The 14,734-nt window shown below is 36.6% G+C and overlaps 1 protein-coding gene across 2 annotated transcripts in view; it reads left to right on the top strand.

Moving 5' to 3' along the window:
• PTPRG (protein tyrosine phosphatase receptor type G) overlaps window positions 1-13,994 on the top strand; it is a gene marked incomplete at its 5' end in the record, with an annotated part of 697,399 nt that extends 683,405 nt beyond the window's left edge. For both annotated transcript variants that reach the window (XM_080822349.1, XM_080822350.1), the window contains 2 exons: window positions 9,315-9,450; window positions 10,017-13,994. In XM_080822349.1, the coding sequence (XP_080678475.1) occupies window positions 9,315-9,450; window positions 10,017-10,163 (283 nt within the window). In that variant the 3' untranslated portion in view covers window positions 10,164-13,994. The remainder of the gene's footprint in view (window positions 1-9,314; window positions 9,451-10,016) is intronic.
• Between the last annotated feature and the right edge of the window lie 740 nt (window positions 13,995-14,734).

The raw sequence follows: 14,734 nt of genomic DNA, 5'->3' as shown, positions 1-14,734 counted from the left end.
AAAATCTAAAGATAAGTAATAAAAAAGGAAATAAAAAAATACCTGGAGGAAAATTAAAATGGGAGCACAAAATCTTTCAGGTTCAAAATATTTTGAGATGCAGCAAAAGCAGTTTTAAGAAGAAAATTTATAGCAATACAGGCCTACCTCAAGAAACACAAAAAATAAACAATCTAACCTTAGTAACCTCAAGGAACTAGAAAAAGAGAAAAGCCAAAATTTATTAGAAGGAAGGAAAGAAAGATCAGAGTAGAAATAAATGGAGACTTAAGAAACTATAGAAAAGATCAGTGAAACAAAGACCTGGTTCTTTGAAAAGATAAGCAAGACAGAAATTTTTAACCAGGCTCCTCAAGAAAGAAAGCAGACTCAAATAACATTAGAAATGAAAGAGAAGTAACAACCAACACCAAAGAAATAGAAAAAATCATAGTAAACTGCTATTGAAAATTAGAAGCTAGCAAATGAGACAAACCTAGAAGACATAGAAAAATTCTTAGAAAAAACTTCCAAGGCTGAATTAGATGTAGAGAATCTGAGCAAACCAATTACTAGTAACAAAATTGAATCTGTAATGTAAACTTCCTAACAAACAAAAGTCCAGGACCAGATGGCTGCACAGAGGAACTCTACCAAAGATATTTTTAAAGATTTTATTTTTTTGAGAGAGAGAGAGAGCGAGTTGGGAGAGGAGCAGAGGGAGAGAGACAAGCAGATTCCACACTGAGCATGAAGCCCAACAATGGACTTGATCCCACGACCCTGAAGTCATGACCTGATCCAAAATCAAGAGTCGGTGCTTAACTGACCGAGCCACCTAGGTGCCCCTCTACCAAACATTTAAAATAAAGCTAATACATATCCTTCTCAAACTATTCAAAAAAAAAAAAAAAAAAACCAGAAGAGGAAGGAATTTATTCTAAGAAGCCACCATTACCCTGCTACCAAAACCAAAGATACTACCAAAAAAGAGAAAATTACAGGCAATATCTCTGGCAAACATAGATGGAAAAATCTTTTACAGAATATTAGCAAACTAAATTCAGTTCTGCTTTCCAGGATCAGATGGGATTTATTCGAGGATGGCAAGGATGGTTTGATATCCACAAACTAATCCCATGATATACTACGTTAACCAAATGAATGATAAAAATTATGATCATGGCAATAGATTCAGAAAAAGCATTTGACAAAATTCTACGTCTACTCTTGATAAAAACTCTCAACAGAGAGGGTTTACAGGGAACATATCTAAATATAATAAAGGCTATATATGACAAACATAGCTAATATTCTCAACATAGGTAATAATACTCAATGATAATAAGCTAAAAACTTTTCCTCTAAGATCAAGAAAAGGATGTCCACTGTCCCCATTTTTATTCAACAAAGTACTGGAAGTCTTGACCACAATAGTCAGACAAGAAAATGTAATAAAAAGGCATAAAAATTGGTAAGGAGGGCGCCTGGGTGGCTCAGTGGGTTAAGCCTCTGCCTTTGGCTTGGGTCATGATCTTGGGGTCCTGGGATCAAGCCCTGCATTGGGCTCTCTGCTCGGCGGGCAGCCTGCTTCCCCCTATTTCTGTGCCTGCCTCTCTGCCTACTTGTGATCTCTCTCTGTGTCAAATAAATAAATAAAATCTTTTTTAAAAAATTGGTAAGGAAGAGGTAAAACTGTCACTATTTGCAGACGGTACTATAGAATGAATGAATTTAGTAAAGTTGCTGGATACAAAATCAGTATACAGAAATCTTTTGTGTTTCTATACAATAATAAGGAAGTTGCAGAAAACAAGAACACAGTCCCCTTTATAATCACATCAAAAAGAACAGAGTAACTAGACATAAACCTAACCAAGAAGATGGAAGAGCTATACTCTGAAAACTTTAGGATGCTGATGAAAAAGACTGACACAAATGGAAAAAAGACACAAATGGAAAGACACACCATTCTTATTTTAACAGTTATTAAAATGTCCATACTATCCAAAATAACCTACAGTGTAATTCTTGCCACAAAACTAGAACAAATAATCGTAAAATTTGCATGAAACTACAAAAACCACTAACAGCCAAAGCAATTTTGAGAAAGAACAAAGCTGGAGGTATCACAGTCCCTGATTTCAAACTATACTACAAAGCTGAGGTAATCAGATCACTATGGTACTGACACAAAGATAGATATCTGGATCAGTGGAGCAGAATAAAAAGCCAAGAAATAAACTCACACTTATATGATCAAGTAATCTACAACAAAGAAGGCAATAATATACAAAAGGGAAAAGACCGTCTTTTCATAAGTGGTGCTGAGAAAACTAGACAGTTACATGCCAAAAAAAAAAAAACAAAACAAAACAAACTGGACCATTTTCTTACACCATACACAAAAATAAACTCAAAATGGATTAAAGACCTAAATGTGAGAGCTGAAACCATAAAAGCCCAGTGATCTCTTGCACATCAGCCTTAGCATTATTTTTCTGGATCTGTCTCCTCAGTAAAGGAAACAAAAGCACAAATAAACAGTTGAGACTACATCAAACGACAAACCTTTTGCATAGCGAAGGAAGCCAACAAAACACAGGACAGCCTCCCGAATGGGAGAAGACATTGGCAAATAATATATCTGATATGAAGCTAATACCCAAAATATATGAAGAACTCATAAAACTTAAAAAATAATAATAACCTGATTAAAAATGGGCAGAGGACCTGAATCAGCCTTTGTCCAAAGAAAATATCCAAAGATGACCAACAGACACATGAGAAGGTGCTCAATACCACCAATCATCAGGGAGAAGCAAGTCAAAACCATAGTGATATGTCACCCTGCACCAGTCAGAATGGCTACTACAAAAAGGGGAAGTAACAAGCGTTGGTGAGGATGTAAAGAAAAGGGAACCCTTGCGCACTGTTTGTGGGAATATAAATCGGTGAAGCTACTGTATAAAACTGTAGAGCAGTTCCTCAGAAAAGTAAAAACAGAAATACCATGTGATCTAGTAATAACACTTCTGGGTATTTACCAGAAGAGAACAAAAGTACAGACTGAGAAAAATGCACGCACCCCTAGGTTCATTGCAGCATTATTTACAATAGCCACAATATGGAAGAAACCTTAAGTGTCCATAAATAGATGAGTGGAAAAGGATGTGGTGGATACATGCAGTGGAATATTACTCAGCCATAAAAAAGAAGGAACTCACCATTTACAACATGGGTGGAACTAGAGGGTATTAGGCTAAGTGAAATAAGTCCTATAAAGACAAATACCACATAATTTCACATCTATATGGAATCAAACAAACAAAAACAAATACACTCAAATACACAGAGCAAACTGGTGTTTGTCAGAGGGCAGTGGGGAGATGGGCAAAACCAGAGGAGGGAATTAGTAGGTACGAACTTGCAGTTGTAGGTAAATCACAGGGATGAAAAGCACAGCATAGGGAAAATAGTTAATAATACTGTAACTTTGGTCATCTTGGTGATGACTTGGTAACTACGCTCATCTTGGTGAATATTTCAAAATGTATATGCTCGTCAAATCATTAGGTTATCCACCTGAAACTAATATATTGTATGTCAACTATACTTCAGTAAAAAAATAGCTTACAGATGGCAACAGCACAGCATTAAACTAAGAGCAGGACTCCTCTGAGGAGACCCATCAAAGTGCAGAACTCCCCACAACCCCACAGACTGAAGCCAGGAATATGGCCCTGGCTGCAGTCAGATCCAGAGCTGTCATCGAATTCTGCTTAACACTGCCTCCCGCTGGTTGTCACAGGAAGCACTCCTGCACTCATCTCCTTGCTTCAGACTACTTTTTTTTTTTCCCACTTTATTTTCTCATTCACATCCAAGGTTTTAATTTCTTAAAGTCCTGTGGAGGACTTTTGTGTTGCCTTTATTCCCCCAGACTGATGGATACTCAGCCATTTGTGTTCCTTCCTGCCATAATGATTTCTAAGGGAAGCTTCACTTTGTTCATAGTAAAAGGGTTATAACTCTAAATTTCATTCTCGATTATGATTTTTAAAACCTATTAAAAGCAAAGGTAGGATAATTATATAATTATATGGAACAGTAAAAAGTATCATTAAATGGTGTATTTAATGATACACCATTATAGGAGGTATATAAACTGACAATGCAAGGAGCCCCAGTGTATTTTAAAATGAACACAGAGCACTTAAAAACATGACTTACATCAGGAACTTAAAGTATTTTTATTTCCTAGAGGCATAGGCAAGGAAAGATGAAAACACATTTGGCTCTTTTCTTAACTGTGCTAAATAAGCTTTGCTCTCATTGGGCCCTTTGAGAAAGGCAAACAAACTACTGAAGCCAGTGTATTTGTACTTGTTTTATGTAGGTTATAAACTACTTGTATCACTTTTTCACCACGTCCTTATAGTTAGAAGTGCAGATCCATAAAACTCGACAAACATCCTTTAGTCCTACTTAATTCCTCTAAACTTCCGAGAATGGCCTTCTTTTTTTCGGGCTTCATCCTTTCATTATAATGCTTGGTATGCAGAAGATACTTAAATTATCTGTATATCTGACTAATTTGAGTTTCTAGTCATGTTTGAAATCTTACTATGTATGTACTTTTAATTTAGGTATTTATTTAAAAGTGGCAAAATCTACGAAAGGCAATCTAAGGAAAGGCCAAAGTACTCCTACAGGGAGTACATACTACATAATAAAATAATGAAATATGTAATACCTGACTTTCCTATCTGAATGGCTATGAATAGCTCTAAGAAAAGGTTAAGTGTGGGGGGGGGGGAAGGGTCCTGAGTCTTAACAGTTTCACTAGAACAGGGTAAGCAAGGGTTAGATTTTATCCTACTGAGAAAAAAAGTATAGATGATTTAAAATATGAGGAAAACCAACATGTTCATATCAGGAACAAATAAAAATACAGTGAATCAATTACTAGATTAGATACTAGTTATAAGAGATTTTTAAAATACATGCTCTGAGATCTAACAGAAGACTATGGCATTAATCAGAAACACGTTACTAAGCAAGAACAAATAAGAGTCTAAGAAATGGGAAAAACAAGAGATGGTCTAGTAGTAGAGTAGACAGAAGTGAAATCAAACTCCATTACAGAAGCTAGGTAAGTCCTAACGTATGTCTGAGAGGTGATCCACGTTGAGAAAAGAGACTAAAGAAGAAGAAATAATGGCTGAGATTTTCTAAGACATGAATAAAGGTTGAGTAAAGTCTCATAAAACTCACAATTTTGGAGAACGGTGAAGAAAAAAATTAAGGAAGTTATAAAATTACGTTGGGAAGGAAAAATCTACCATTGATTAAATATTAATATATCAAAAATTTTTTAAAATATTTGATAACTTAATTTGCTTAGGCTTGACCATGTTTACATATTGTTAAAAATCCTAATTCTTTTTTTTTTAGATTTTATTTATTTATTTGACAGAGAGAGATCACAAGTAGGCAGAGAGGCAGGCGGAGAGAGAGAGGGAAGCAGGCTCCCCACTGAGCAGAGAGCCCGATGCAGGACTCGATCCCAGGACCCTGAGATTGACCTGAGCCTCAGGCAGAGAGAGGCTTAATCCATTGAGCCACCCAGGTGCCCCCAAATCCTAATTCTTACATGAAAATACTAAAGAATAAAATGTTTGGGATATGCTTCAAAGTATATGGGAGAGAAAATAGATGTGAAACAAGTTTGGCCATGAGCCCATGACCACTGGAACTGAGTAATTGCTATGTGAAGATGACTGAGCTTGTGCATGTGTTTGATGTTTTCTAATAATAAAAGATTAAAAATAGAAATATTTTAAAGGAAACATACACTTGAAATTCTTTATATAACTAATAAATGTTGAAGAGCTGAATAACAGGTGAGTTCCCAAACTGCTAAGATCCACCAAGTGCTCACCAGGCTACCCTTGAACAGTAACAAGAGGAAATTTAATATAACCATGATTTCAAAAAAAAAAGAAAAAGAAAAAGAAAGGCTAGCACCAGAATGGAAAAGTATAGGTCAGTCTTACTTATTTGATTATGGCTGTAAATCTAAGTAAAATACTGTCAAATAAAATTCAGTGTGTTGAGTTAAAAGAATTTTATATTATGAAAAGTTAAGATTTACCCTAGGGCTTATAGAGGTGGTTAAATGTTACCACTGTTCTCTCAAGTAAATGCAGGACATAATCAAAAGAATTTCTAAAAATAAGTCAAGAGCTGTTGGAAAGTGCAGAATAAAATCATTCATTCATAATCTCCCTACCCAAAAGAAAACACTCTTAGCAAACTGAAAGTCAAAAGCCTTTTCTTTAACTTGATAAATATTATTTATTGGAAGCCTACAGCAAACATTTTTATTTAATACTAAAAACTTAGAAGCTTTACCATTAAAGAAAACAATATGATATCTCCTTGCAAATACTGGTTAGAATGCACAACTATAGGGTTCTAGCCAATACAATAAAAGCAAAAGATGAAAGAAATATAAAAGTTGAAAAGAAGCAAACCTGGTATTATTGGTAGATAAAGATGTAGCCGGCTTCCCAGAGAATCCACAAATTACTAGGAACTTAACTGCATGGCTGGATACAAGTTCACCATGTGAAAATCAGTAACTATCCTATATATCAACTGAAACCAAGCAAAATGTAATAAAGAGAAGCCATTCTTAGCAGTAACAAACACTAACATTGAGAAATTACCCTAAAATGAAAGTGTCAAAGACAATAAAGAAAACTATAAAGTATAATTGAAAACTACAAAAGACATGAACAAAGGGAGAAAAGACCTCATGTTCATGAATAGAAAAACTCAAAAAAGATGTTAATTTCCTCAAACTAGTGTGTGTGTGTGTGTGTGTGTGTGTATTCAGCACAAGTTAACCAAAATGCCAATAAAACTTGTATTTCTTGACAATCCAGTTTCACATTTAATATGAAACAGGATGGGAAGGGATAGAGGTATTTGGAAATGAATATAAAAACGAAAATGGAAGTATGTTTGAAGCACAAAAGAAAAATGAATGTAGAGATGGCCAAGTCTACTGTAGATACTTGCTTTTTCAGATTCCGAGACTTATCAAAACCTTATGGGAATTAAAACAAATATGAGGAAATACAATAAACATATTAAAGGGCCAGAGAGGGATGCCTGGGTGGCTCAGTGGGTTAAGCCGCTGCCTTCGGCTCAGGTCATGATCCCAGCATCCTGGGATCGAGTCCCGCGTCGGGCTCCTTGCTCGTCAGGGAGCCTGCTTCTCTCTCCGCCACTGCCTGCCTCTCTGCCTGCTTGTGTGCTCTCTCTCTTCTTTCTGACAAATAAATAAAATCTTTAAAAAATAAAAATTAAAAAAAAAGGGCCAGAGAGTTCAGAAACAGGCCTGTATATATGAGGATTTAGTAAATGATATAAAGGAAGCTCAAGTCAATGAGAAAAGATGAGACTATCCAATTTAAAAAAGTAGTTATCCATGGGAAAAATAACTAAAATCAGACTTTTACCTTACATCTAAATGAGATTCAGATGAATTAAACAATGAAATGTAAAAAATAAAAACAGAAAAATGTTGGAGAATGTTTTCAAAATGCTGGGTTAGAAAAAGCATTCTCAAGATTCCAATTAAGCCAAAAATAAAAGACTGATCAATTTGATTATGGGTAAACTATACTTCAGTTTAACAAAAACACCTACAAACAATGTTAAGAGAAATCAGAGACTGGAAAAAATATTTCCAACCTATCCTACAAATAAAAGAGACAAAGCTAAGAAAAATGGCCAAAGTATATTATTAAACAATTTCAGAGGAGGAACTATAGATGGACCATAAACCCAGAAGATTCTCCACCTCCCTGATAATAGAGAAAATACAAATTAAAACAACATTAGATAGAATTTTTCAGCCATCAAATTAGCAGAAGCATGTCAACTTTAAAATGATGAAGAGAGGGGCACCTGGGTGGCTCAGTCCATTGAGCGTCTGCCTTCAGCTCAGATCATGATCTCGGGGTCCCAGAACTGAGCCCTGCGTCAGGCTCCCAGCCCAGTGGAGCATCTGCTTCTCCCTCTACCCTCCTGCCTCTCTCTCTCTCAAATAAATAAATCTTTAAAAAAAAAATAAAATGATGAAGAGAAGCAAGTATTCTCCTGGGAAAGGTATAAACAGGTAACATCCACTATGAGAGAAATACCACAGTATCTTTAAAACTAAAGATGGGCATGCCTGTGACCTAGTTCTACTCATGGTACTTCTGCTGGTGCGCACAAGATACGGACAACGGGTATGGCCATCTACAGGGAAGAGAGGACGTCCAGTACGCACACAGCACATGAAGTCACGAGCTGGACTGAAATGTACTGATATACCAAACCCTGGGCGGCTGGACCTAAATATGTAACATGTTTTACCTCAAGATAGGTTCCCTCGCACACTGGGGACTCTGGTCTTTTTGTATTAAAGATGTGCAACATCTGTAATGGCCTAATTGTATCTGACAATAATAAGTTCAAAACTGCACACCTAATAGTTTTTAACAGAATAGTGAACGCAGGGTATAAAACTCTAGTTTCATTTCGACCAGCATCACCACCTGGAACAATTCATTTAATCCTCTGCTTTCTTATAACTGAGAAGCCACCACAGGTTCCTGGAAAAAATGGGGTTGCCAGTCCAGCCTGATGGGGAAGTCCACCCTTCTAAGTGCGCGTGCATGTGTGTGTGTAAGAAAGAGTGTGTGCCATGTTTTTCCAAGACTTTTTTCGAGAGTACTCTTACTGACAAAGTTCCACTTCAGTGCCAAAAATAATGACCTAATATGAAATACATTTTGAAAAAATTTGGACTGTACTTTGAGCCATATAGTTCCATTTCAAGTCACATTCTGGAAGTTCAATTTAACCATTTGGGATGGTTAAACAATTTTTTTTTCCCCAGATCCTTTCACCACCTCTACTCGTCCAGAAGCCTGTAGCTGGGTTCCTCATATTCTTTTTCCTATTATGCCCCCCACCTCATTCCCAACATCATGTCTTCGATAGCCATCCCCAGTCTGTTGTTGACCCTCTCATTTCATCTGGGATATTAAGCTGAGTATCTGATAAGCCAGTTTGGGAGAGCTCACATTCCTGAACGAACATCACCTTTATGCTAGCTTCTTACCTCTCTCCCCGGGCCAGCATTTCATTCATTACAAAGAGATGTCAATGCAGTCTACTTAGCTTCTATGCAAAAATATGTTATTAATTTCTTTCGAAAAACTCAATCCCTTAGAAAATCTGAAATAGCTTCTTTTTTTCTCCTCTCCGAGGTATGGAGCAGTTTCAGCAGGAATGTTGTGTGCCCTTACCACCCTGTCCCAGCAGCTGGAGAATGAAAATGCTGTGGATGTCTTCCAGGTTGCAAAAATGATTAATCTTATGAGGCCTGGAGTATTCACAGACATTGTAAGTACTTTGTTTCTTTGTGAAACCTGTTCTGTCATCCGGTGAAACTCAGGCTCACACTTGAATTAGAACACTGGTGGCCACCCGGGGATGGTTTTGCCCCCCCGCCCCCCCAGGGGATGTTCGGCAATGTCCAGACACTTTCTCATTGTCACAACTGGGGATGGAGGAAAGTGCTCATTGGAACCCACCCAGAGATGCTGCTAAACATCTTGCAATGCAGCAGACAAATCTCTACGACGAAGAATTACCTGCCTCGAAACGTCAGTAGTGCTGAGGTGGAGAAACTCGGTTTTCTAGAGTATGATACTCTCCAGTTACAACATGAAGATATGTTACGATCTTAACTCATTGTCAACAGAATTTAGTTCCAAACTAGCAACAATCAGAATGACATGCAGAATGCATAGGTCTTGATTATAAAGGCTCCAAGTCCTTTTTTTGAAGTTTCTTAACATAAATGTACATTCTCGTTTTTTACAATTAGATTTTTAATTGGTCTTGCTACCTTAGATGAAATGATTCAGCTGTTCTTTGTCTCAAACGGTCGTCTTCTTGTTTTTCAGGAACAATACCAGTTTGTCTATAAAGCGATGCTCAGCCTGGTCAGCACTAAAGAAAACGGAAACGGTCCCATGACAGTGGACAAAAATGGTGCTGTTCTCATTGCGGATGAATCAGACCCTGCCGAGAGCATGGAATCTCTAGTGTGATTGGAATCCCGGAAGGGCACTGGATTTGTAAAACTTCTGAAGACTGAGAACTTTTTTGAGGCCTTTTTTGCCAGACTCTAGGTTATACAATAACCCAGTTACTTTTTTACACTGATAAAAGTTTTGATATTTATTTTTTGCCATTTTATGTCTTAATGGTATCCTACTGAGCATTTGCACCTCTGTTCATTTCACACAGTGAAACGCAGTTTTCCCTAGTTTGCACTATACGATCAGTGTTACTGCCTATAATCTAATACTAAAGCCCTGATGTGACATTCCATGACAACATACATGCTACTTTTTAGTTCAGTACAGTGAAGGTCTTTGTTATGACAGTGAATCTTGGTTTATTATTATTATTATTGTTATTGTTATTGTTATTGCTAAAGCAGTTGCATCCTCCTAGCAGGCAATGCTGAACTTTTCCTCAGTCCTCTCCTATTTTTTTCAGGCACTGCTCCATACTGTCTGCCTTCTGTATTTTAATGGAGTGAATGGGCATTGTTTTCTTTTAAGGAATAGCAGGTTCCTGGGAGCTACTAAGACAGTCTATCAACCTCATGGCCTTGAAACAGTTCTACTTATGATGGTGAAGGTATCCATTAAGAAATTAGAAGGCTTTAAGAGCTTTATGTGAACATCACTTATTAGTTAAAGTTATATTCATAGCCTAAAAAAATGCCCAAATGTGTCAAAATAAAGGATATCTCTGTATTACAATTTTCACAGTAGCTATGTGGACGGTGTGTGTTATTTTCATCTTGACCCTCTGAAATAGCTATACCCTACAATGAGGGCTATCTTTTACAATAGAGATATGGCAATATTTTACACGTCTCACCTATCCCTTTAGTAACTCTCCATTCACGCTTCTTGGTTTCTAATATCACACCTCATGGCAGGTAATATAATGAAAATTTCTGCAGGTGTGTAATTTTGAAATTAGTCCTCTAAAGTATCCCTATTACTCATATAGCTATCTAATAAAAACTACCTATATAGTTAGCATTCTTTTCTTTCCTTCTTTGCCAAATGTTTCCTAATAAATCCCATAATTACATACATTCTTCTACTTAGGATGGAAGTGAAAATACTGTATTAGCTAGTCTAATAGATTGGGATAGATTCCCAAGTCTTCCCAATCCTAATAGATTGGGATAGATTCCCAAGTCTTACGTAGATTCCCACACATCGATAAGTCTGATTCAGAGAGAGGAAATCAGAATCTTAAACAGAAGGAGAGATCAACATTCTCAAATAGATTTTAAAAGAAGGAGATGTGTCTTTGTGTGCTTTTGTGTTGTGGATCCTCAAGAACAGACACACTTCACAAGAGGCTGATAATCATTACACAGAACCCGAGGAAGTTACGTGATCTAGCCTCTGGAGCCATATTTACCCTGCAGTAACTACATAATTGGGAAATTAGGAGCATTAATAAGAAATTTCAGTTCAGTTAGAAAAATAAGCCACTACTGAGATCTGTTCTTGTATTTCGTATTTGCATTTGAGGAATAACTTCTGTTAGAAGTTAAATCATCACCACAAAGAAAAGGCCTGTCACAAAGAAAAAGGATTTTGGTTAATTTTTATGTCAATAAACTTTGACAAAAAAAAAATCCATACTGGCTACTATCATACTATGTGAATAGACTCTATAAAATTAATGATAATCAGTGCTGAGGTTCTATTAACCCTAAGTTGGCTGTCTGTGAAGTTTGTCAAGAGTGGTGCTGTGGAGTCAAAGCTGCTAAGGAGACACTACAGGCCCAAGTTTGGGAGTTCCAATGCACAGGCTAGGGTGATAGATTTTTCATGAACTATGTACCTGCCAGGGGTAATCTCATGTTTTCATCACAGAAATTCTGCAACATGGAAAACAGTCCACTGTTCATGAACCGTGTAGGCGAGGCTTAAGAAAAGGTGTACAACTGAGCAGTTTGCTAAATGGTATGTGTTAGAGGAAAGCAACATCTTTGCAGCCCCTCTGCTCCCATCACAGGTAAAATACCAGGAAGCTCTACCCAACACCTAAGGAAGAAAGCTTGAGCATAGGAACACCACCACTGCCAGAGGCTGAGAGGAATCAGGAAGGACAAGGTTTCAGATCATGGCAAGAGCTAGATCATTTCAGTCAATTAAGCAGGTTACACTTCATTTATATAATGACGGGAGTGAACTCTTTTTAGTAGTTGGCACATATTGGATTTTCGGAAGTGATGTTCAAGTTGGGGCTCATGGTCCCCTGGTAATTTTTTCTTACACAAGTGAACAGTGATTAGAAAGCAGGGAGTGTTTCCTTCTGTGCTGTTTACAGAGGGCTCAAGTCATGCAAAGGCCTAAGTTCCAGCACAGTCCTGTGACCGTTTCTTACACAGGTATCATAGTCGAAAGAGAGATAGCTAGTAAATAGAAACATTTCAAAGGGTGGTTTGAAGTTCTCTGAGAAAATACGTGACCATAGTGGGCCTGAACCTGTCCACAAATCCTGACACTGAAATCTGAGCAACTGCTGTTTGCCCATGTTGCCAAAGTGGTCCAAACACACCTCAGTGAGGACAGTTCTACTCAGCAGTTCCTCACTTTCCTCCAGAGAGTGTATCCTGAATATCAGTCTTCGTTTGTTATTGATGTTAATATTCTTGCATCTTTCCAGAGGCAGAGAGTTTTTCAAAGACGGTATTCTCTTTGAGACATAAACACACTGCTTAACTACACAACAAGGTTATTATCACCTGCACTCAGGGGGAAAGGAAATAGCTATTGCAGACTGACATGTGCTAGCTTATAAAATAAGCGTACTGCGTGGATGACTTTAGCTCTAGGTGAACAGAAGGCACACATCGTAAGATACTGAGTTGCACTGATCAGACCAAGTGGCCATGCTGGGCATCAGAGAAGACCCATATTGCCATCAGGAGAACTCTCGCATCCAAAAGCCACATCATCTTTTATACGTGTGTGTGTGTGTGTTAAAAAAAAGTTACTTCTGAATCTCAAGAATAAGATTAATTGAACTGGTTTTCCTAAATTTGTATGCCTTGGAGCTTTTAGAGTCTATTTCAAGTTGAAGAGTCCAGCATGGTCAGAGAAGGTTACGGTGTTCAAGGTCTGGCTGTTGAAATTTTAGCCCAGAGTGACATACTGAAATCAACAAATAACCTTAATTATTTTATAATGACACAGCACAACTGCCTTGTTATGAATTTTTTCTTAAATGCATATATACTATATTTAAAAATTAAGATATAGATACCAATTTACCAAAGATACATATTACTAATTCTAAGCAAAAAATAAACCCAAACTCATCACAATTTAAGAAATAATAATCAAAATGTAGTTTGTCTTAAGAACTTAGCAGTTACACTGGAAAATGCATTTTCAACTCCTGTGTTCTGAAGTTTATGTTCAAATGGTGCCAGTGAATTTTTATATGAAGGGAAAATGCCTGCTTTTTTTTTTTTAAGAGCTATAATTTCACTTACCCCTTTGCGCTTTCCCTTAGTTGCCATTAACATGCAATATTGGCTTTACTTATCTCTAGAAAGAAGGCATGCTACAAATAGGAAGGAATTGTTATAGTATTTGGCCTCTACTTTGTCTTAGCTGTTAAACTGTTTTTAGTATTTTTGTTAAATATTTGCAAAGGGAAGCATTTTCTACAGAGGATAATTAATTTCAAGAAAAATATCTTGAGTTTTAAGAAATAAACATCTCCAGAAAAGGAGACAGCCGATTTTATAAAATGTTGCAACTCTCCAACATTTGGGGTAGTGACTCCTTTTTTGTTAGGACATTTGAAACTAGCAAGCAGCCATTGTTTCTAAAAAAGAAAAAAGAAAAAAAAACCTCAGCCTTCATGTTAATTCATGTTTCTTTCACTTCATTTTGAAATAGCGAAAATCATTAAAACTGTAAATATTTTGTTGCTTGGATAAGCATCTTCTGGGAACTTTGTATCTATGGTATATAATCATAGAATTTTATATTTTCATATAAAGCTAATTTTTTTCTAGTTTCAACTCCGTCATAGTTTTTTGTTTTGTTTGTTTTTTGTTTTTTGGGGGGGAGGTTATTTTGGGGTTTTTTTGTGGTGGATATGTGAATTCAACTTTCTGTGTATTGAAGTAGCAAGAACCATCTTTGCATTCCAAAAGATCCAACATGTGTTATTTCTTTGAGGCAGTGATTGTGAAAATTGGGTTTTGTTTCTTAATTCCATTGACCATTTGTGCAATAGGAATTAGACATAATTAGTCACTGAATACATTCGTTGCATTGACCCATTTGGAAAAAGTGGTTGGTTTTGTTTTGGGGTTTTTTTTTTTTTTCTAATTTGTTCAGGGGGGAAGGGGTTTTGTAACCTGAAATTTTTCCCTTTTTTCTTCTTCTGTTAAAAATATATCAAATCATTCTATTATAGTGTTATTTAATATGTAAATTGTATTGCTATACATAAAATAAAGTATGGTTTTTGATGTATTCATTAGTGCGGAGCATTTCTGTGAAAATATGGCCAATAAAATTAAGTTACTAGTCTTCCTTAACAGATCACATTTATACCT

The sequence above is a fragment of the Martes martes genome, assembly GCF_963455335.1.
Source record: "Martes martes genome assembly, chromosome: 1".
NCBI classification, from domain to species: Eukaryota; Metazoa; Chordata; class Mammalia; order Carnivora; family Mustelidae; genus Martes; species Martes martes.
This window is presented reverse-complemented; position numbering and strand designations above follow the sequence as displayed.